This window comes from Oncorhynchus gorbuscha, linkage group LG12 (genome assembly GCF_021184085.1).
Source record: "Oncorhynchus gorbuscha isolate QuinsamMale2020 ecotype Even-year linkage group LG12, OgorEven_v1.0, whole genome shotgun sequence".
NCBI lineage: Eukaryota > Metazoa > Chordata > Actinopteri > Salmoniformes > Salmonidae > Oncorhynchus > Oncorhynchus gorbuscha.
Genome location: NC_060184.1, coordinates 34,363,168 through 34,387,392, shown reverse-complemented (window position 1 = coordinate 34,387,392; position 24,225 = coordinate 34,363,168). Strand labels below are relative to the sequence as shown.

The following is a 24,225-nucleotide window of genomic DNA, read 5'->3' as shown; positions in this document are numbered from 1 at the left end:
AGTGTGAAATATCAATGTTTTAATGTGACATATTCCTTTGATTTTACAGATACAGGTGCTCCAATGGCAAGAATATTTGTTTTGTTAATATAACCCAAAATACTGGGCCAGTGGGCATAAATTTCACACTATGGACTGGAGACAGAGACATTAATGTATCCATTTCCAATATCTATAACTGTTTTGAGGTCACTTCTTGGCAACTCTGTATATAAATGGTACACTAATTAGAACAGACACCACCCCCAAGAAGCTTTTCTGCATCACACAAAAAGTTAAACCGCAAAAGCAAACCCCATCCCAGCCTCTCTTTCTCATCTACTTTCCATTTTCACATATAGGAATACTGATATAGGCATTTATATGGGCTTGTAGTCCAGTTTGGATTCAAGCTTCTTTGAGTCGGCAACCTTGCGAACCGCCTTCATGAAATCCTCTTGAGTGACGTACTCGTGATCGGTACGGATCGCAAACATACCTGGAAGATGGAAAGGAACGAGACTTAGAGCATGAACAGCAGGTTGGGTTCAGGACAATAACAGCTATGTTCAGATAGGTTTCCCAGACACAGATTAAGACTAGTTGTACAGTCGTGGCCAAAGGTTTCACAAAGTCTGCTACCTCAGTTTGTATGATGGCAATTTGCATATACTCCAGAATGTTATGAAGAGTGATCAGATTAATTGCAAAGTCCCTATTTGCCATGCAAATTAACTGAATCCCCAAAAACAGCCCTGCCATGTCAGTGGTTCTCTTATTAACACAGGTGTGAGTGTTGACGAAGACAAGGCTGGAGATCACTCTGTCATGCTGATTGAGTTCGAATAACAGACTGGAAGCTTCAAAAGGAGGGTGGTGCTTGTAATCATTGTTCTTCCTCTGTCAACCATGGTAACCTGCATGGAAACACGTGCAATCATTGCTTTGCACAAAAAGGGCTTCACAGGCAAGGATATTGCTGCCAGTAAGATTGCATCTAAATCCACCTTTATCAGATCATCAAGAACTTCAAGGAGAGAACTCCAGCAAGCGCCAGGACTGTTTCCTAAAGTTGATTCAGCTGCGGGATCGGGGCACCACCAGTACAGAGCTTGCTCAGGAATGGCACAAGGCAGGTGAGTGCATCTGCATGCACAGTGAGGCAAAGACTTTTGGAGGATGGCCTGGTGTCAAAAAGGGCAGCAAATAAGCCACTTCTCTCCAGGAAAAACATCAGGGACAGACTGATATTCTGCAAAAGGTACAGGGATTGGACCGCTGAGGACTGGGGTTAGGTCATTTTCTCTGATGAATCCTCTTTCCGATTGTTTGGGGGATATCAGGAAAAAAGCTTGTCAGGAGAAGACAAGGCAAGCACTACCATCAGTCCTGTGTCATGCCAACAGTAAAGCATCCTGAGACCATTCATGTGTGGGGTTGCTTCTCAGACAAGGGAATGGGCTCACTCACAACTTCGCCTAAGAACACAGCCATGAATAAAGAATGGTACCAACACATCCTCTGAGAGCAACTTCTCCCAACCAACCAGGAACAGTTTGGTGACGAACAATGCCTTTTCCAGCATGATGGAGCACCTTGCCATAAGGCAAACATGATAACTACGTGGCTTGGGGAACAAAACATCAATATTTTGGGTCCATGGCCAGGAAACTCCCCAGTCCTTAATCCCAGAACTTGTGGTCAATTTCTGACAAACTCCAAGCATTGATTATGCAAGAATGGGCTGCCAGTCGTCAGGATGTGGCCCAGAAGTTAATTGACAGCATGCCAGGGCGGATTGCAGAGGTCTTGAAAAAGAAGGGTCAACACTGCAAATATCGACTCTTCATCAACTTCATGTAATTGTCCTATTGTCCTATTTTTAGCCGGGAAAGCCGCCCATAATGTGGGTCAGTTACCTGCTTCAGTGCACACGTTTCTCAAATCGGCTCCGTTGAAGCCATCTGAAAGCTTCACGATCGCTTCGTAATCTAAAAATACAAAGCGACAACACCTGTTACAAGAAGCAGTTTAACAAAATCGAAAACATGATTACACCCAAATGTGTCCCAGTCCCAGCTGTGCTAACAATCAAGACTACATTGTCTCCATAGTGAGTGAGTACACACACACACACCTATTTCTCCATGTTTGGTGATGGGGCCAGAATGGATCTTCAGGATGTCCAAGCGGGCCTGTTCATTGGGCAGCTCAATGTCTGTTGGAACAGTAGAAATAACCATGGGTCACTCATTGTTTCATGCCATAGACATTCACATTTCTTTCTACTTAGTTATGATTGAGAAAGGAGGAAGGAAGGAGATCATTGTGGACTTATCTCCCAAAGGAGATAAGGTCCTGCATGGCTCAGTTGGTAGAGCAATGGCACTTGAAACATCAGGTTTGTGGGTTCGATTCCCGGGACCATCAAAGAATGTATACACACAACTAAGTCGCTTAGGATAGAAGTGTCTGCTAAATGGCATATATCATTATATTACATTAAGAGGATTAAGTATGAAGGTTGCGGGATGATGATGAGAGGAGGAAGAACGTACGGATCTTGCGGTCCAGTCTGCCGGGACGCAGCAGTGCAGGGTCCAGGGTGTCAGGCCGGTTGGTGGCCATGATCATCTTGACTCTGTGCAGGGTGTCAAAGCCGTCCATTTGGTTCAGCAGCTGTGCGGCGCACAAACACACAAAAGATAAGTCGGGGAGGAGCCAACTCACAGAGGGATTATCTGCCGTGGATCCGGATAACTTTAGACATCTTTCAGTAAGACCCTTCAGTACGTATTGAAATGCCAGTCAAGCTGGCTGCAAACTACACGTCACCGAGTTCTATTCCCATCTTCAACATCACCCAGAAGATATACTGTACTGACCAAGCCACAGAACGGTCTTTCACCAAATAAATATATTTTACAGAACCATCATTCTCATAGAAAGCAACATCTGTTGAACATTATCCATTCTATGTAACATATATCTAAGAGTTATGGCCGCCCATTTTACCTCCATCAGGGTCCTCTGGATCTCTCTGTCAGCTGACGTGCCCTCTGAGAACCTTCGGCCACCTTGTAGAGAAAAAAGTATTTCACTTACAACACATTCAACATTCCCAGACACTGCACGCAATGCTAAGCAAAGGGAGAAGGAATAGATATGGCATCAGGGCTCAGGATGCTTAGCCTGGTCCCAGATCTGGTTTTACTGGATAGCCAACTCCTTTGTTTGACAATGACTACAGCAATTGGCTTTACAGCTCAAACTGATCTGGGACCAGGCTACAGGTGAGGATGCTCACCGATGGCGTCGATCTCGTCCATGAAGATGATGCAGGGCTGGTGGTCCCTGGCATAGTTGAACATCTCCCTGATGAGCCTGGCGCTCTCTCCAATGTACTTATCCACAATGGAGCTGGACACAACCTGCCGCAACCGGTGCAAAGAAGACAGGACATGCTAAGCGTCAGCCATGTTGTTCAAAGAATAGTGAATACAGCCCGAGGGGCCAGTGGAGGAAAACAAAGTGTAGCCTATTACTCACCTTGAGGAAGTTACAGTCCATCTGACTGGCTACAGCTCTTGCCAGAAGGGTCTTTCCCGTGCCTAATGAAAAGATAAGTGCATAAAGGAAATTGATTAATAAACCCTCAGGACCTCAGTGACATAACCGCAGGGTGAATCTCAAGTCTTTCCTTGGTTCGCCGCATCCTTTATTCCTAGACCTCTTCTCAAGACGCATTGGAGGAGAAGGTCTGAGGGGAGGGACCTCATATCTTTTGATCCAATGTGTTTTGAGATGTAGGTCAAGGAATCCAGGACATGAGGAATCAAGGAACAATTTAAAGTCTACATCAAAATCCTGCTAGAGACTCACCTGGAGGTCCGTAGAGCAGGCAGCCCTTTGGAGGGATAATCCCCACCCTCAGGAAAAGCTCAGGGTTGGTCAGGGGCAGCTCAATCACCTGACAGGGAACATAGGGGAGTGTCATATAGAACACCTGCCTGCTTCAGGGAAGCAGTACTAACTGTACTGTAGGATGTGACGTGTACCTCTCTCAGTTCACGGATCTGCTCGGCCAAGCCACCGATCTCTGAGTAGGAGATACTGCCAGGGTCTTCATGGGACATGTTGTACACCAGGGGGTCGACTTCTCTGGGCAGATACCTGTAGGGTGTGTGAGTGTACATGTTATCTACCATCAGGGAAAACATTTAGGCCTGACATACCTTATACTTTTACCATTTTGTGTCAGACTGTATTGACATTTTCTCAATGGGTGCGTGTCTGTATTAGGGCTGCACAATTGATCAAATTCAAATTTCTAAATTGATTTGTGCAATATCCATATCTCAAGAGATCCATATCGCATGCAATATTTTGGAACGCCAATAAGCCGCGTGTAACGTCAGTTACGGTTTACTCAGTTTGTCGTCTCTCTCCCTCTCATCGCTTGTGGCCGCTTCCCACACACACCAAGCCCTGTCACTCAAGCAGCACAGTTCCTCCTCCTCACTGTTAGATTCACTATAAGTTTGCATGCTGTTCTGTTAGATCAAATGCAGTCAACACAATGCTGCTTTCCACTTCGCCTCTTAATATAAATCATTCTATTTCAATAGTTCCAACAGTTCACCCAAGTGTTTTGATCTATATCGCAATATATAAATGGTCAATATTTTTTTATTTTTTATTTATTTAATCGCAATTAAAATGTTTTGCCCATATATTGCAACCCTATTGCGTGTGGGTGCAGTACCAATTATGGATGTTAGCGGTTAACCGTTAAATCAAATTATGCAAATTAACCTATAGACCGAAAATGCATTTTACCGTTCATGCTTATCGGTCTATAGGTTAATTTGCATAATTTAGTGGAATGAAATTGCTGCGTGTATTTGTGTTAGTCATCATGCATCTTGTTAAAATCACACACAGCATACAGAGCCTGGTTTGAGGAGCGGAATAGCCTACCACCTGTCAGACAATGCGAGAGCAGCTCCTCAAAAAGCTGGTACTGGAGTGAAATGTGCTTTTGCAAGCCCAGTCGTTGCGCAACAAATAACAATTCTAAATGCAATCACGTGTTAAACTGTTTTGATTGCCACGATTAAAGAGCTATTACTTGTGGCAGTAGAATTGTTTGAAACTGAACATTTTACTTTACTTCAAATAATGAGGCATGTCTTACTTTGCTTCATCGTAGCCTAACCATTATTCAACCACAGAAACAGAGGCAATTGTTTTATAAAGACTTCCTCGTGCCATTAAGCAGCATTTCTCTCCTGTTGTATTGCTTTTCATATCAACTTTCTTTCGTTGTCCAGAAGCCAAAGGCACAATCCTAGTCATATTAGCAACCCATCCTAGTCGTTGCTAATCGATGCCATCATTCTACGTTTCTAACAGAGATTTTCATCTCTGTCACATATGGAATCCCTAGTGCCTACCTCATAATGGTGAGGGTGGTCATGTCCAGGGCCACTCTAGTGCCTGGTTTGAGCTGTGATTTATCCAGCTGTGTGAAAATGACAGAGAGATGAGCTCAATTACAATCATGGAGAGATGACACATTAAGTAAATAATCACTGATGAAACGTTGGTAACATCATGTTTTAAGACCTACTTGTCTGCGGCAGCCAACAACATAGCGGGGTCCATTGGTTGCCTTGACAATGACTGTGAAGAGAAGTAAATAATGAACATAACATGGGGTGTGTTTGTAAATTCCCTCTGGCTATCTACTCCGGTTTCAGAGCACTCTCGTCTGAGTGTGCCAGAGCGTAGAATAACTGCTGAATTTAGGAACGCTCAACACTCATTGAATATGGCCAGTGTCAGTAAACGTTGGCAAAAAAGCATAATTAAATTGTTGCCAGCAGCCCAGTTACAGTCATCAATGCTCTGGATAACATGAAAACAACCTAACCAGCTCTGCTAGGGCAAGTAAAATGATCAGAGTGAGGTGTTCTCTCATGTGTCTGGAAGTAGCTAGCAAGCTAGCTTGGATGCTTGACTGCGGTTGTGAGATCAGAACTCTCGGATCAACCCTACTCCTCCGTCAGAGTGTCCAATGTGCGCTCTGAGAGCAAACGGACAATCTGACAACACTCCGAATTTACAAATGCTCAAAGTAAACTGAGGCACTCCAGAGTGAATTTACGAATGCACCCATGGCATCGTGTGTTCTTCAATGCACTCTGGAGTGCCAGAGTGAGCTCTGGGCGTTTGTACATTCAGAGCGCACACTGTACACTCTGGCTGAGGAGTAGGGTTGACCCGAGAGTTCTGATCTCACAACTGTAGTCAACTGGCTAAAGTTGGCTAACTTGCTAGCTACTTCCAGACACAAATGAGAGAACACCTCACTCTTACCATTTTAGTCACCTTATAGCAGAGGTGCTTAGGATGTTTTCATGTTGTCTAAAGCATTGGTGACTAACTGTGCTGCTGGCAACAATTTTATGAATTGTTTTGGCCGCCGCAGGTTATATTCAATGGGTGTTACTCTGCTCATCAGTTATTCTGCTCTCTGGCACACATTGACTAGTGCTTTGAAATCGGAGTAGCTAACCAGAGTGAATTTACGAACGCACCATAATATGTGACGTTTAAGGATGTAGCTAGGCATATAAATAGGCAATATAAATTGCAGTGATATTAGATACAACTTACATTTCTCCTCTGTCAGCTGTTTGAGCACTTCACCCACAATCTACATAAAGTATGAAAATAATTCGCAGTTCAAATCCATTCATTAAGATACATTTGTGTACACTATATTGCCGGTCAATAATCATGTGTGAATACACCATCTTACCTGACCAACACTTTGTAAGGCTTTCAGGTCATTTTCAGATTTTTCATATTGTTTTGTCTGTTCCTTGAGCTGTTCCCTCACTGAAAGCAGAGTCGGACAGAGGATACGAATGGAATCAAGATGTGTAGCTAACGTTAGCTAGCTACAGTTAGTAAGTTAACGTTAGCTGATTATGTCTGTTATTGTTCTTCCATGACTTCAAGCTAAACTCGAACTAATATTGTTAGCTATCGGTCTTGGCAAATAACGTTAGCTGGTTAAACTGTTTTGCTATGGCTTAGTACAGCAAATACATTTCAATATACGGCTAGTTACAGCTGTTTTTGTAGCTAGCATTTTGCTAACGCGTTAGCCGGTTGTGAAGACCATTCATTTCTATGGACGAGTCTACTGGCACTGCATGACAAAGCGAGTTACAAGTAGCCAACAACCGCTTATCTAACTGGTTGTTGCTCATTTTAGTTAGATAACCAATTTTACGTGCATTATTCCGATATATTGACAAAGACACGGTAATGCATTACTTACACTCTTTTAAACGTCCGTCAATCTCTTTATGTTCAAGTAATCTTTTCCTGTAATCTTGAAGTCCCTTTTCTCTGGTGTCAGCCATGTTGCCTCTATGAATTATGGGAATTGTACGACGTCGGAAGATGGGTTTTGTTTCTGTGTCATCATGCAATTTGTCACATCTGCCACATGGGGGAGGTGTCTCCTCATACTGCTCACTGGGTGAAAATATGACCAAGACCAAATGACGCTCCAAAGGATGCCCCTTGACAGTGAAAACAAAATCCTCTCGCTCCAAAAGAAGAGTTTTGTTGGGAAATAAAATATTTCCCCTCACATTCAAATCACAAAAACAAATAATTCTATCTAAAATTGAATCTGGTTATGTTTAGCTTGGGTGACCTTCCCAGTGATGATGGGTCACAGATTAATAATAAGGGACTGTACGTTATTTATAATGAGGGATACCTGGAGAAAATCGGATCTCCCTGAACGCTTGAAAAAAATACAATTACAAGGCAAAGTACTCAGAAGGTTGTGGATTCGCAGACCACCGCAGACAAGGGTGAAAATATATCCATTATAGTAAAGCACTTGCGTGAATCATTTTATTTTGCGTTCCGATTTTAAAAAAGAAGCATTTTACAAACGCATTTCGTTCCAATCTACGTAATTTTACATGACTGGGGATGAGGATAATATTTTTAATACCGCAACAGAGCATGCCAAATAATGAGCGCATGCTGCAGCACCTGAGGAGTTTTGATTTATATACTGGCCACTGTAAAAAAAGAAAAGAAAAGAAAGATAAGACAGATAGTCTAAGTTTGGAGAAGTGTTTAAGATATCGATCAACTGTAAAAAATAAAATAAAAAATGTAATCAGTCAGGAGCAAAACCAGTTACAAATGAAAAATCTAATCATCAATGATTTAGACAAAAAGCCAATAATTGTTTAACACAGCAGCCACATATCAGGTACGCACATGTCATTTTTTTTTCATTTGGGAACCTATAATTTTCTAATTTTCTAATTTTATTCCATGATATTGATGTTACAAAAATGACTTGTGTTGACTGTGATTTGGGGATTGGAATATAATAACATTTGCTAGGCCAAATTAACATACATAGCTCACCACATGATCCTCAAACCAAAGACTGGCCAAACCTCTGTTTTCTATAAGTGAATTCAAAGACACAGTAGAATGACTGAATAGCCTACTAAGGCATTTTTAGTTTCATTACAATGTAATTCAAAGTTAAATGTAATTTTATACCGTTTAAATATTACATGTATATGCATGCTGTTGTTGAAATGCTGAGCGCTCCTGCCTGCCTGTAGCATGTCACAAATGCTTTACAATTGATTTCTTAAATGGCAGGCTGTAGCTTTGAAATAATAATATATCCCAAATAATACATGTTCGTTCCTTCTAAGGCGACCTGGCTTGCTCCTGACTGATTTAAAGTTAGTATTTTGTTTAGTATCCTGTTGAAATGTCAAACGTCAATTGAAAGTGACAGAATCATTACTTCTCAAGCGAAGTCTTTTTTTTTAAATCTCGTTGTCCTCGGCTATAGAAGGCTGTAGTGCATCCTCTGAATGTTATAGAGACAAACCAAATATATCTCACATGCATCGGCGTCACGTCTGTCCCCTGCATTTTACAGCTTGTTTCTAGCATAAAGCATTGCGGACTAAAGCGTTGTTATAGATCGCTTTATAATCATGTCCATACGAATGCTTTGAAATGCTGTGGGATAATTCCGTGTTCTGAACGAGTACATAACGGGACATGGATTACGGTGGACCGTTGTATCGATTTCAAGAAAGAACTGGGCGCCTGGAGACACGGAGTGAGTGGATAGAGGCATTTGCAATGTGTTGCTATACTCTCAACTCTGGCGGTCGTGGGTGACTTAGATATGGATCACATGCGTAAATTGATGGGGTAACATCAGAGCAAAACTACTCAAATTTGAGGATTACTTCTCCCCAAAATCTGATCCACGCCTGGAAATGCAGTGGATGACCCACGCCTGGGAAAGCAGTGGATGCGTAATCCGTTCACCAGCACTGAAGAGACTCACAGTTTGCCACCGGTTCTTAAGGATTGGAGCTGTGACCAAGGCCTGCGCGCTGGTTTTAATGAGATGCGGTTGTCCTCATTCTGGCTGTTCAGCAACTCTGCAAGATGGGAGAAACTCCCCAAATACAGGTGTGCCAAGTTTTAGCATCACACATAAGAATACTCAAGGCTCTAATCTCACCCAAAGGTGCTTCAACAAAGTATTGAGTAAATGGTCTGAATACTTATTCAGTTTTTTATTTTCAATCAATTTACAAAAAAAAATCAAAAAACCTGTTTTTGCTTTGTCATTGTGCGGTATTGTGTGTAGTTTGATGAGGGAAAAAACTATGTTATACATTTTAGAATAAAGCTGTAACGTAACAACATGTGGGAAAAGTCAAGAGGTCTGAATGCTCTCCAAAGGCACTATAGATGATTAATTTATTTGACGCAAAGAGTTGCCTCGGGACTGCACGTGTTCTGAACGAGTAGGCCTACATTTTTATTTTATTTATTTATTTCACCTGTATTTAACCAGGTAGGCAAGTTGAGAACAAGTTCTCATTTATAATTGCGACCTGGCCAAGATAAAGCAAAGCAGTTCGACACATACAACGACACAGAGTTACACATGGAGTAAAACAAACTTACAGTCAATAATACAGTATAAACAAGTCTATATACGATGTGAGCAAATGAGGTGAGATAAGGGAGGTAAAGCCAAAAAAAGGCCATGGTGGCAAAGTAAATCAAATATATTAAGTAAAACCCTGGAATGGTAGATTTGCAGTGGAAGAATGTGCAAAGTAGAAATACAAATAATGGGGTGCAAAGGAGCAAAATAAATAAAATAAATAAATACAGTAGGGAAAGAGGTAGTTGTTTGGGCTAAATTATAGATGTACAGGTGCAGTAATCTGTGAGCTGCTCTGACAGTTGGTGCTTAAAGCTAGTGAGGGAGATAAGTGTTTCCAGTTTCAGAGATTTTTGTAGTTTGTTCCAGTCATTGGCAGCAGAGAACTGGAAGGAGAGGAACATAGATTACGGTGGGACCGTTTGTATCAATTTCAAGAAAAAGATGGGCGCCTGGAGAGACCAGTGAGTGGATAGAGGCATTTGCGATTTCAAATGTCAGCCACTCTCATCTGTTTTAATTGCAAACTAATTTGATATACGGGCTCTGTCTAAAACCTTCATGTGATTCAATATCATCTGCTATATCCTGGATTCTGTGTAACAGTGTAATTGGAAAGTAGGATTTCACTGATCTTTGTAGCAGCAGTTGGGCCTTAAACCTCTAGGGCAAGCATCGACGACTGAGGGCCAGCTTTTAAACTATGGTTAAAGGAGCTTGGCATTTGGAAATGTTATGAGAAAGTATGAAGCTTTCAGTAAACTTTCGTTGTCTGTGAAATTATTGTGCAACATTTTTGTTTGGCTGGTCTTACATATCACACAGACCGGTTTTGGCAGACAGCTATTATTTTAAACAAATCCAGGCAGAAAGAAAGAGAGCTTGCAGGTTGTATAGAACATTTACATTTACATTTAAGTCATTTAGCAGACGCTCTTATCCAGAGCGACTTACAAATTGGAAGGGCTAGCTTGTGTGTGTGTGTGTGTTTGATTAACTTGGTCTCAAAGCATTTTGTGTTATTCTGTACAAAAGGCTGTATATAAATCCAAGACATGCCATTATGTTTCGTATGGTTAGCATTCATTTGTGGATGTCCATATAATATGTTACAAATTATAATTCTATAATTATAATTATATTCTATTATATGTTACAAATTTGCAAAACATTTGATATGTTCCAATTTCTCAAATTGTACAAAATGTTAAAAATTGGCTAAACTTACAAATTCTAGCTTGGTGGCTAATGTTAATTAGCTGGCTAACATTAGATAGGCTAGGGGTTAGGGTTAAGTTTAAGAGTTGAGTTAAAGGGTTAGAGCTAGGGCAAGGGTTAGCTAAAAGGGTTAAGGTTAGGGTTAGGAGAAGGGTTAGCTAACACGCTAAGTAGATGCAAAGTAGCTAAAAAGTAGTAAGTAGTTGAACATTTGCTAATTATCTAAAATGCTAAAGTTGCCCTTGATGAGATTCAAACTCACAACATTTAGGTTGCTAGATGGTCGCGTTATGCGCCCACCCATCCACCCCGACTAACCACCCTACTTTTGTTTTTGTCCTAAGCAGCCATCTGTCTTATGTAACCATACCAAATGTAACATATCATACTAATTTGAGTGTCCTGGATTTACAATTCCTATGTCACGTCTAGTCTATTAGAACAGGCTGGTTTGGTGTACAGTAACTATACTTAGACATGCTAATACAATTTCTTTACTGCCGAATGCATAGTTCAGTGCATTGAACAAGTAGGCCCATGGCAAGTATTTATCTGAGTCAAGTATATACAGTATTCCAGTCAAATATGCAGCAGACCATGAAAAAAAACTGATCATATTGAAGACTCTCAGGTTTCAGGTATGACACAGATGCAAACAGTGTCGAAGTAACACAAGTTTATTTCTAATACAGGGGCAGGCAAACGACAGGTCAAGGGCAGGCAGAGGTCAGTAATAAAGAAAGGGTGCAACAGGTCCAGAACGGCAGGCAGTCTCAGGGTCAGGGCAGGCAGGGGTCAATAATCCAGAGAGGTATGGCAAGATATAGAGCGGCAGGCAGGCTCAGGGTCAGGGCAGGCAGAAAGGTCAAAACCGGGAAAGACTAGAAAACAGGAACAAGAACAGACAGACGCAAGGGGACAAACACTGGTAGGTTTCACGAAACAAAACGAACTGGCAACGGACAAACAGAGAACACAGGTATAAATACACTGGGGATAATGGGGAAGATGGGCCACACCTAGAAGTGGGGGGAGACAAGCACAAAGGCAGGTGATACAGATCAGGGTGTGACACAAAACAAATATGCTGCAGACAGACCGGCTCGTTTGAGAAAGGCTGGTATAGGCTATGGATAATTTTATTGAGACCACACTCGGCACTCTTGATATTGTGTGCCTTGCAGAGGATCAGGGATACACATCGGGCACACAATAAATGAATTCTCAAACCCTGAGCAATAGGACATTTCATTGATTACAAATGACATGACCCTCGCCTGGATTACATTTCAAAAGTACTAAACCCTCCCCCTGACTGAAATAGAAATATCATGAGCCTCACCCATTTTCCTCTGGGTAACTATTGTGTACATTTTGACCTCTCCCGAATCATGTTTAATGACACTCTTCTAGTCTGGATATCAGCTGATTTTGTGTTCTTTGTGAGCAGAGGAAGCAAAGTTATAAGAGGCTTGCAGGAAACACAAATAAGTGACCTTCATCTGCTACAGAGTTATAAACATCAGCTGTGTACAGAGTTATAAAACAGTAGTAAAGCAATCACAGCAGTCAAAGTACTTAATCACATCCAACAGTAGCCATAAACTAATAAACTCCTTGTACCTGGACCTTAAAAACTTCTCTGGCATCAAACACTATCAACAAAAATAAGAACACTTACCCCACAGTTTGGGAACCACTGCCTAAACTAAATATTAACTTTAGTAATCTTACATTTTTCCATTACAGTCATTAATTCCATTTTAATCTCAATTCAAAGGTTATTGTATGAAATAATGTTCTGAAACATGTCAAATGGACAACATGTCAAATGGACAGCATGTCAAATGGACAACATGTCAAATGGACAACATGTCAAATGGACAGCATGTCAAATGGACAACATGTCAAATGGACAGCATGTCAAATGGACTCTAATGGCAGCTAGAGGGTGAAATATATGTTGGACATGTTCAAGCACGTTACAGGAAGGAGACCAACCAATCTGTGAATATCAGGTGATTTGCCCCTAGGACATTTCACAGGATGAACACATTAGAAGTATAGACAAACTCTTATTAAAAACAGTGTTTTTCATGACTTGTTTTATTCCTTACATAGTAAGGTACAATGTCTTCAGCGTATAAGCATTGCTGTCTGATCAAATGAATATGCTGTGGATTAGATATCATATCTCTATGATGTGGTATAGGCTTACTGATAAATGGGACCTGACTATGTCGTGATCCTGTGGATTTAGTTGACCACAAGCTCTGGTATTCCCCTCCAGTTGTTCAAACAACCTCTGCGCTGTCACATTGCATTAGCTATACTAGAGTGCTCTTCATAGAAGGTTCAATGGAAACACAGCAAGCAGCACTTCATGGGATGTCTTTGTCCAATAAACCATAGACATAGATGATAATGTGTAGTGGTACCCCAGAGTCATCTGGTCTCCAAATGTAGAGAATGAGTAAACAACACTAGCTGCACCCCTCTGGCGGCACCTCGTCATTCAGTGCAATTTGAATGAGGATAGACAGTGAAGCTACCACCACAGAAACTTCAACTCAACAACCCCCCAGTAAATCAGGGGTCTTTGGATGCTGCTAATATTCTCAACTCGGAAGCATTCAAAAACATTCCTGTGGGAAATTATGGGTTACACTACACACATCAAAAGGAAAATAAAAGGAATTGGGCCACCCCATGCCATTTGCCATAAACACTGAAGGGAAACAAACTGCTTAAATAGCTAGGGAAGGGAGCAGAAGGGTGATGAGGGAAGTTGGATCCGCAGGTGGGTGGTGAGTTGAAAGGAGAGGGGTCAGAAACAACAAAGCGATAAATTACCATTTTAAAAGCTTCTTTGAAAACGAAAAGAAATCACAATTAAACAGTGGGAAGGATGATACAGCCATCTAAGACTCAACAACCCTGAAGCAACTATCAGCAGATTCAAAATAATAACTCAAAAAAGAGAACATTTTAGATACTTTTAAAACATTCACGTGGAAAAAAAGCAACAGGAATGGATGTTTTCCCAAAGAATTCTAATTAACATTTTGAGACAAAATAGCACCCCTTTCACACAAATGACCACACACATCACTCAATTTACAGATCATTGGGTACAGGTACAGAGTCAATGTAGGTCACCGGTTAGTCGAGGTAATTGAGGTAATATGTACATGTAGGTAGAGTTAAAGTGACTATGCATAGATAATAACCAGAGAGTAGCAGCAGCGTAAAAGGGGTGGGGGGCAATGCAAAAAGTCTGGGTAGCCATATGATTAGCTATTCACAAGTCTTATGGCTTGGGGGTAGAAGCTGTTGAGAAGTCTTTTGGACCTAGACTTGGCACTCCGATACCGCTTGCCATGCGGTAGCGGAGTGAACAGTCTATGACTAGAGTGGCTGGTGTCTTTGACCGTTTTTAGGGCCTACCTCTGACATTACCTGGTATAGAGGTCCTGGATGGCAGGAAGCTTTGCCCCAGTGATGTACTGGGCCGTATGCACTACCCTCTGTAGTGCCTTGCGGTTGGATGCTGAACAGTTGCCATACCAGGCAGTGATGGTGCAGCTGTAGAACTTTGAGCATCTGAGGACCCATGCCAAATCTTTTCAGTATCCTGAGGGGGAATAGGTTTTGCCGTGCCCTCTTCACGCCTGTCTTAGTGTGCTTGGACCATGATAGTTTGTTGGTGTTGTGGACACCAAGAAACTTGGTCTACTACATCCCTGTCGATGAGAATGGGGGCGTGCTCGGTCCTCCTTTTCCTGTAGTCCACAATCATCTGCTTTTGTCTGTATCGCGTTGAGGGAGATGTTGTCCTTGCTCCACACGGCCAGGTCTCTGACCTCCACCCTATAGGCTGCCTCATCGTTGTCGGTGATCAGGAAACTTAATGATGGTGTTGGGGTCGTGCCTGGCCATGCAGTCATGAGTAAACAGGGACTACAGGAGGGGACTGAGCACGCACCCCTGAGGGGCCCCGTGTTGAGGATCAGCATGGTGGATGTGTTGTTACCTATCCTTACCACCTGGAGGCAGCCCGTCAGGAAGTACAGGATCCAGTTGCAGAGGGAGGTGTTTAGTCCCAGGGTCCTTAGCTTATTGATGAGCTTTGAGGGCACTATGGTGTTGAATGCTGAGCTGTAGTCAATGAATAGCATTCTTACATAGGTGTTCCTTTTGTCCAGGTGGGAAAGGGCAGTGTGGAGTGCAATAGAGACTGAATCATCTGTGAATCTGTTGGGGCGGTATGCAAATTGAGGTGGGTCTAGGGTTTCTGGGATAATGGTGCTGATGCGTGCCATGACAGGCATTTCAAAGCACTTCATGGCTGCAGACGTGAGTGCTACATGTTGGTAGTCATTAAGGCAGGTTACCTTAGTGTTCTTGGGCACAGGGACTACAGTGGTCAGCTTGAAACATGTTAGTATTACAGACTCACACAGGGAGAGTAGGAAAATGTCAGTGAAAACACTTGCCAGTTGGTCAGTGCATACTCAGAGTACACATCCTGGTCATTTGTCTGGCCATGCGGCCTTGTGAACGTTGACCTGTTTAAAGGTCTTACTCACATCGGCTATGGAGAGCGAGATCACACAGTCGTCCGGAACAGATGACGCTCTCGTGCATGTTTTAATGTTACTTGCCTCGAAGCGAGCATAGAAGTAATTTAGCTTGTCTGGTAGGCTCGTGCCACTGGGAACCTCACGTCTGTGCTTCTCTTTTAAGTCTGTAATAGATGGCAAGCCCTGCCACATCCGACGAGTGTCGGAGCCGGTGTAGTACGATTTGATCTTAGTCCTGTATTGACTCTTTTTTTCCCTTTTTTCACCTTTATTTAACCAGGTAGGCTAGTTGAGAACAAGTTCTAATTTGCAACTGTGACCCGGCCAAGATAAAGCATAGCAATTCGACACATACAACAACACAGAGTTACACATGGAATAAACAAAACATAGTCAATAATACAGTAGAACAAAAGAAAACAAAAAGTCTATATACAGTGAGTGCAAATGAGGTGTATAGTGTTGAGTCATTCGCATACATAGACACTCTGGCTTTACTCAAAGTCAGAGGCATGTCGTTAGTAAAAATTGAAAAAACAAGGGGCCTAAACAGCTACCCTGGGGAATTCCTGATTCTAACTGGATTAATTTAAGAGGCTTCCATTAAAGAACAACCTCTGTGTTCTGTTAGACGAGTAACTCTTCATCCACATTATAGCAGGGGGTGTAAAGTCATAACATTTCAGTTTTGTCAAAAGCTGCACTGAAATCTAACAAGGCACTCCCCACAATCATTTTATCATCAATTTCTCTCAGCCAATCATGTACTTACAGTCACTGTGGGGATGACATCATTTATGCACTTATTGGTGAAGCAAGTGACTGATGTGGTATACTCCTCAATGCCATCGGAAGAATCCCGGGACATATTCCAGTCTGCTAGCAAAACAGTCCTGTAGCTTAGCATCTGCTTCATCTGACCACTTTTTTATTGACTGAGTCACTGGTGCTTCCTGCATTAGTTGTTGCTTGTAAGCAGGAATCAGGAGGATAGAATTATGGTCAGATTTGCCAAATAGAGGGCGAGTGAGAGCTTTGTATGTGTCTTTGTATGTGTGAGGAGTAAAGGTGGTCTAGAGTTTTTTCCCCTCTGTTTGCACATTTAACATGCTGGTAGAAATTAGGTAAAAAGGATTTAAGTTTCCCTGCATTAATGTCCCCGGCCACTAGGAGCACCGCCTCTGGATGAGCGTTTTCCTTCCTTCCTTTGCTTATGGCCGTATACAGCTCATTGAGTGCGGTCTTAGTGCCTGCATCGGTTTGTGATGGTAAATATACAGCTACGAAGAATATAGATGAAAACTCTCTTGGTAAATAGTATGGTCTACAGCTTATCATCACCCTCTACCTCGGGCGAGCAAAACCTTGAGACTTTGTTAGATATCATGCACCAGATATTGTTTACATACAGTATATGCATAGACCGTCACCCCTTGTCTTACCAGAGGCTACTGTTCTATCCTGCTGATACAGTGTATAACCCGCCACCTGTATGTTATTCATGTTGTTGTTCAAGCCACGACTCTGTGAAACATAAGATATTACAGTTTTTTATGTCCCGTTGGTAGGATATACAGTTGAAGTCGGAAGTTTACATACACATTAGCCAACTACATTTAAACTCAGTTTTTCACAATTCCTGACATTTAATCATAGTAAAAATTCCCTGTCTTGGGTTAGTTAGGATCAACACTTTATTTTAAGAATGTGAAATATCAGAATAATAGTAGAGAGAATTATTTATTTCAGCTTTTATTTATTTCATCACATTCCCAGTGGGTCAGAAATTTACATACAATCAATTACTTTTTGGTAGCATTCCCTTTCAATTGTTTAACTTGGGTCAAACGTTTCAGGTAGCCTTCCACAAGTTTCCCACAATAAGTGAATTTTGGCCCATTCCTCCTGACAGAGCTGGTGTAACTGAATCAGGTTTGTAGGCCTCCTTGCTCGCACACACTTTTTCAGTTCTGCCCACAATTTTTTTATGGAATTGGGGTCAGGGCTTTGTGTTGGCCACTCCAGTACCTTGACTTTGTTGTCCTTAAGCCATTTTCCCACAACTTTGGAAGTATGCTTGGGGTCATTGTCCATTTGGAAGACCTATTTGCGACCAAGCTTTAACTTCCTGACTGATGTCTTGAGATGTTGCTTCAATATATCCACATAATTTCCTTTGCTAATGATGCCATCTATTTTTGTGAAGTGCACCAGTCCCTCCTGCAGCAAAGCACCCCCACAACATGATGCTGCCACCCCCGTGCTTCATGGTTGGGATGGTGTTCTTCGGCTTGCAAGCATCCCCCTTTTTCCTCCAAACATAACGATGGTCATTATGGCCTAACAGTTCTATGTGTGTTTCATCAGACCAGAGTACCTTTCTCCAAAAAGTACAATCTTTGTCCCCATGTGCAGTTGCAAACCGTAGTCTGGCTTTTTTATGGCGATTTTGGAGCAGTGGCTTCTTCTTTGCTGAGCTGCTTTTCAGGCTAGGGCGATAGGGGACTCGTTTTACTGTGGATATAGATACTTTTGTACCTGTTTCCTCCAGCATTTTCACAAGGTCCTCACAAGCACTGAGTTTGAAGGTAGGCCTTGAAATACATCCACAGTTACACCTCCAATTTAGTTTAGTTTATTTTATTTTTACAGGGACAGTGCACATTAATCAACGTTTCAGTAAAAGTGCCGGTTTTAGCCAGCCGGCTAATTTTCAACCGCAGTCCCTGGGCAGGTTATTAAAAACAATTACAATATAGACAATAGCACCATAGACATAGCAACATTGCAACATAGGACAAGCAAGACATAGCATACAGACAGAGCAACATAGGACAAGCAAGACGTGGCATACAGACAGAGCAACATAGAACAAAAAGCAGCAAGACAAAATTCATAAAAGCAACAAAGTGTTTCCACACCTCACAAGCTACAGACAACAGACAACATGGAAATTGACTCAAATTATGTCAATTAGCCTTTCAGAAGCTTGTAAAGCCATGACATTCTTTGGATTTTTCCAAGCTGCTGAAAGGCACAGTCAGTCAACTTAGTGTATGTAAACTTCTGACCCACTGGAATTGTGATACAGTGAATTATAAGTAAAATAATCTGTCTATAAACAATTGTTGGAAAAATGACTTGTGTCATGCACAGACTAGATGTCCAAACCAATTTGCCAAAACTATAGTTTGTTAACAAGAAATTTGTGGAGTGGTTGAAAAAAAAGTTTTAATGACTCTAACCTAAGTGTATGCAAACTTCTGACTTCAACTGTATATATCTTGTGTAAATTCATCCGGTGTATATACGTATAGATTGCATTTGGATTACTGTTACAGTGCAATTTGGTATTCGTTCCAACATTTCTTGATACATTTTTGTTGTTGTATTTTTTGTGTACGTGTTTGACATTTTACTGCATTGTTGGGAGCTAGTAAGATAAGCATTTTTCTGCACCCGCCATAACATCTGTTCAACCGTGTATGATTTGTCTATGGACAAAGAATGATTGCAATCCACACTTTGGTTTTGATAAACTAACCACTAACTTTTAGCAACATTAGCATTGTGCCAACAATTCCTGAAATCGGTAAACTATCACTTATAGTTATGTCGGCTCAGGAATTAGGTTCTTACTAGTGGTTGTCTGTTCCTTGTTATTATCATAAGACGTGCAACATTCTGTGAGGTGTCCAATCAAACTGATATGAACATGAAGAGTCCCTGTCAATATCACTGCAAAGAAATCTTAGATCCCTTTGAAAATAAAGTTCTGAGTTACGTGTTTCGAAATCCTATGTCCTTGTTTATAAAAGTGATACATTTTTATGGGCTGTACACGTACTGTTTGTTAGTGTAAGTGGGCTCCGTGTCCAAATCTATGTTTATCAGTGCAACCAGACCGGTTGTGAGATGACTGTGCATCCTTTCCTGGAAGTGTACTGTTGAGATTCAGTTTGATATCTTGTTGCACTTGGAGCCATAATTTACTTGTTTTCTTCATTCTGTAGTTCAATAAAGGACCATTTGGAGAGATTCAGTAAATATGGAGCATTAGAGCTAAACCTACAGTAAATAAGACAAATCTCTTCCTAACTTCAATGGTCCAGTGAAATTCACAAACATACATTTTTCATAATTTTGTTTTAAGCCTTCCCCAAACCATAGACCTAACCTTAACCTCTAAATGTCATTCGGAGAGCGGGGTTCTACTAAGCTAACATATGTAATTTTTTTAAAGATCGTCATACCATGGATTTTATTTGGAATTTTATGACACCTTTAGGTATCAAAAGCAATTATTTATAGCTCATAGAAAGGCATTGACTAACGAATTTGTAAATGGCAAAAAAACATCTCACAAGGAATTAGGTTTAAAAGTGTCTGTCCTATTGTCACGCCCTGACCTTAGAGAGACATTTTATTTCTCTATTTGGTTAGGTCAGGGTGTGATGTGGGGTGGGCATTCTATGTTCTATTTTCTATGTTTTGTATTTCTTTGTTTTGGCTGGGTGTGGTTCTCAATCTGGGACAGCTGTCTATCATTGTCTCTTATTGGGAACCATACTGAGGCAGCCCTTTTTCCCACCTGTCTTTGTGGGTAGTTAACTTTGTTTGTGGCACTTAGCCCTGTAAGCTTCACGGTTGTGCAGTTTGTTTCTTGTTTTGTTGGAGACATTCCAAATAAAAGGAAAATGTACCCTCACCACGCTGCACCTTGGTCTTCTTCCAGCAACGACCATGACACCTATATCTAGGATATATAAGAAAGCTCACATATTTAACCCCTTATTTTTGTTGGGACAAAATTACCTCCGTACTTCCATTCATTTGTATGGGTTACCTTCAGGGTTACCTCCCGTGACACTTGTGGTAGAGCAAAACTAATACCATCGTGTTCATGAGAGTCATCTTTCCATCGAGTGGTCATATTCATTTGTAGGCCAAACAGTTCGGCCGCTACAGGGGTTTTCATGAGAAGACCGATATTCAGGATGTCTCACAGTGGAACAAACACTTCTGTAGGTTGCCCACCTTCCACCGCAGATGCAGAAGGCGTTATGGCAGCTACAGGGTGTACGTGTGTAGATTTACCCGCCTGCATGTTCGTGGGTGGAGTGTTCTTTTGTTGTTGCCGGCAGCGGAGTCTTTTCGTTGCGTTACACCCATAGAGGAAGTCTGCCTTGGAAGGAAGATGGCAGAAGTGGTTGATGAGTTAGAATTAAGCAGCGCGCCCAGTAAACTTGGTGAAGACCAATGTTCTGAATCTGTCGTGCGAGGGTAAAAACCAAAACGTCCACTGGGGTCCTTAGGACTGAGTTTGGGAAACCCTGGGCTACACAGTTGTTACAGTACACATTTGATAGACTTCATGTTCCTGTTCAATACTAATGGAAACGCAAATTTTATACAAAGGTTCTTCTGGCCTTGATGACACAAAGAGGTTGGCGCCAAACTTCAGAACAGGGCTACCGCACACAAAGCTATCGTAGACAACCCTGATGCTACGCTCGAAGACAGGAATAAGTACAAAAAGGCCTGCTATAACCTCCGCAGTGTAATCAAATGAGCAAAAGGACAATATAGGAATAATATTACACAGGCTCCGATGCATGTGGCAGCGGGCATCTGCCTCTACCAGACGAACATAGCGCATTTTATGCACACTTTGACAACAACATCGAGCCGGTTGTGAGGGCCGTCACCCACCCAGAGGATTGGGGGATCTCGCTCTCACAACATGCTATTCCAGGGCACGTTCTCAGAGCATGCGCAGAACAGCTGGTAGGCATATTCACGGTCATTTTCAATCTCTCATGGTGGTTGATGGTTGATGGAGTTGCAAGGGTGTGCCTGGACGGTGTGTTGGGTGTTCAACGTCCACTGAAGTAGCTAGCAAGTTAACTAGATATCTACATTAGTTGCCTTGGTAACCAAAGACATAGACTTGCTAGTTAGCTAAACAAACAATCAGTCCTAGCTTGCTATAATGAACATTTAATACAACACTGCAATAATGTTTTCAATTGGACTTTTGCTTTCAAAAGCAGCTCAAACTTAGAACATGTAAGAATGAACTATAGCCATTGAATGAGATATACTGATGTACATATATAATAGGGAAATAATGCACACTCTAGAGTGCCCTTCAAGTCAATCAGAAATGAGTATTCAACAATGCCATTGTCTAAATTAGATAATGAAGTGGGTGGTTCGAGCCCTGAATTTGGATTTGGCTGACAGCCGTGGTATATCAGACCTTTTTTCAGATTGGAGTGCAGTTGTAAGTCACCTTTTGATTTGTACCCACCTCCTAAGGATGAGGAGTCTCTTCAGCTTTGGCTCAAAACATTGAACTTGAAGAAACCACCAAACCATGTGTGTGTTCCTGTCACTTCGTGGACAAGAGGCCGACTGAAGAGCATCCTTTCACTGAGAAGTGGTTTGGCTATTTTGCTCCAGTACAGACCAGAAGGTGACGTCTCATCAGGACATCAACAAATACAGGCTGTTAGCTAGCTGCTGCTCGCTAGCTATTGTCACAGATGGGGTGCTGGAGAACATTGTCACAGATGGGGTGCTGGAGAACATTTCGGACATGGAGCATGTGTTCTTGGGGTGAGTGGGAGAAGACGAGGATGTCATCAATGTAGACAAAGACGAACCGGTTCAGCATGTCACAGAGAACATCATTCACCAGAGCTTGGAACATTGCAGGGGCGTTGGTGAGGCCAAAAGGCCAGACCAGGTATTCGTAGTGGCCCTAGCCGTGTTGAAGGCAGTCTTCCACTCGTTCCCCTCTCGTATCCGCACGAGGTGGTAGGCGTTTTGTAGATCCAGCATGGAGAAAACTGTGACCCCCTGGATCGGCTTGAAGGCCGGGGAAATGAGTGGTAGCGGATAATGATTATTCACAGTAATGTCATTGAGTCCCCGGTAGTCAATGCATGGGCGCAGGGTCTTGTCCTTTTTCTCCACGAAGAAGAAACATTTCCCAGCGGGAAAGGAAGAGTGACGGATATATCCTGTACCTTGGGAGTCCCCAATGTAGGTCTCCATAGCCTTGGTCTCTTGTCCCGACAGAGAGTACAGACGTCCAAGGGACGGCTTGTTGCTAGGGAGAAGGTCAATCTCGCAGTCATAGAGGCGGTGCGGCGGAAGGGAAGTGGCCCGGGACTTGCTGAACACCTCCCGGAGGTCCTGGTACTCCGCGGGAATGGCTGAGAGGTCCGGAGCAACTTCCGAGCCCGCAGGAAGATGTCCAGGGGCAGATTGCACCGACTTCAGACAATGGGCGTGGCAGAACAGACTCCAGCCCATGATAGCACCTGTAGACCAGTTGATTTTATTTATTTATTTTTATTTATCCGTTATTTTACCAGGTAAATTGACTGAGAACACATTTTCATTTATTGCAACAACCTGGGGAATAGTTACAGGTAAGAGGAGGGGGATGAATGAGCCAATTGTAAACTGGGGATTATTAGGTGACCGTGATGGTTTGAGGGCTGGATTGGGAATTTAGCCAGGACACCGGGGTTAACACCACTACTCTTACAATAAGTGCCATGGGATTTTTAATGACCTCAGAGAGTCAGGACACCCGTTTAACGTCCCATCCAAAAGACAGCACCCTACACAGGGAAGTGTCCCCAATCACTGCCCTGGGTCATTGGGATATTTTTATTATGCGGAAATCCAAAGCATAGTCCAAAGCATAGTCGGCCACTCTGAGGGCATCCTGCCGGAGCTGGATTAGCTTCCAGGCAGCTTCTCTTCCAGAGAATGGGGCATCTAAAACCTTCCTCACCTCCCCCATGAACCCCTCCAAACTCATGCACATGGCCGGCTGCTGTTCTCATACGGCGGTGGCCCAGGTGAGAGCCTTCCCAGACATCAACGTGATGAGGTTGGCTATCTTGGAGTGATCTGAGGAGGGCTGAAAATACGCCCGACAGGTGCTCTCCATTAAAGCATTCCGGGGGAGGTAAACAAGGCTCCCAGGAAGGTGGAGTGGCCGGTGGGGCACTGCTAACCGCCAAGTTTTAGGGGTGGTACATGTTGGCAGGCAGGCTCAGGGTCAGTGGCAGGCAGAGTGGTCAGGCAGGCGGGCTCAGAGTCAGTACAACCAGGAGGGAGAGAAAAAGAGAGACTGGGAAAGCAGGAGCTGAGACACAAAAACACTGGTTGACTTGACAAATAAGACGAACTGGCAACAGACAAACAGAGAACACAGGTATAAATACACAGGGGATAATGGGGAAGATGGGCGACACCTGGAGGGGGGTGGTGACACCTGGATCACAAAGACAGGTGAAACAGATCAGGGTGTGACATAATGCAAACATTCAATACAATACATACACATTATATTTGGTTCTCCAATCAACAGCCAGT

The 24,225-nt window shown here is 42.5% G+C and overlaps 1 protein-coding gene across 1 annotated transcript; it reads right to left on the bottom strand.

The window, feature by feature from the left end:
* Window positions 1–4: 4 nt before the first annotated feature.
* psmc6 (proteasome 26S subunit, ATPase 6) lies at window positions 5–7,480 on the bottom strand. Its single transcript, XM_046291945.1, has 14 exons — window positions 7,334–7,480; window positions 6,806–6,885; window positions 6,661–6,700; window positions 5,612–5,664; window positions 5,436–5,503; window positions 4,038–4,152; window positions 3,862–3,949; window positions 3,529–3,590; window positions 3,287–3,410; window positions 2,995–3,056; window positions 2,538–2,658; window positions 2,117–2,197; window positions 1,899–1,970; window positions 5–478 (listed from the first exon to the last, which is right to left on the bottom strand). Exons 1-14 carry the CDS (start codon window positions 7,416–7,418, stop codon window positions 360–362), a joined length of 1,170 nt encoding a protein of 389 aa, XP_046147901.1. The 5' UTR covers window positions 7,419–7,480; the 3' UTR covers window positions 5–359.
* Window positions 7,481–24,225: the final 16,745 nt, after the last annotated feature.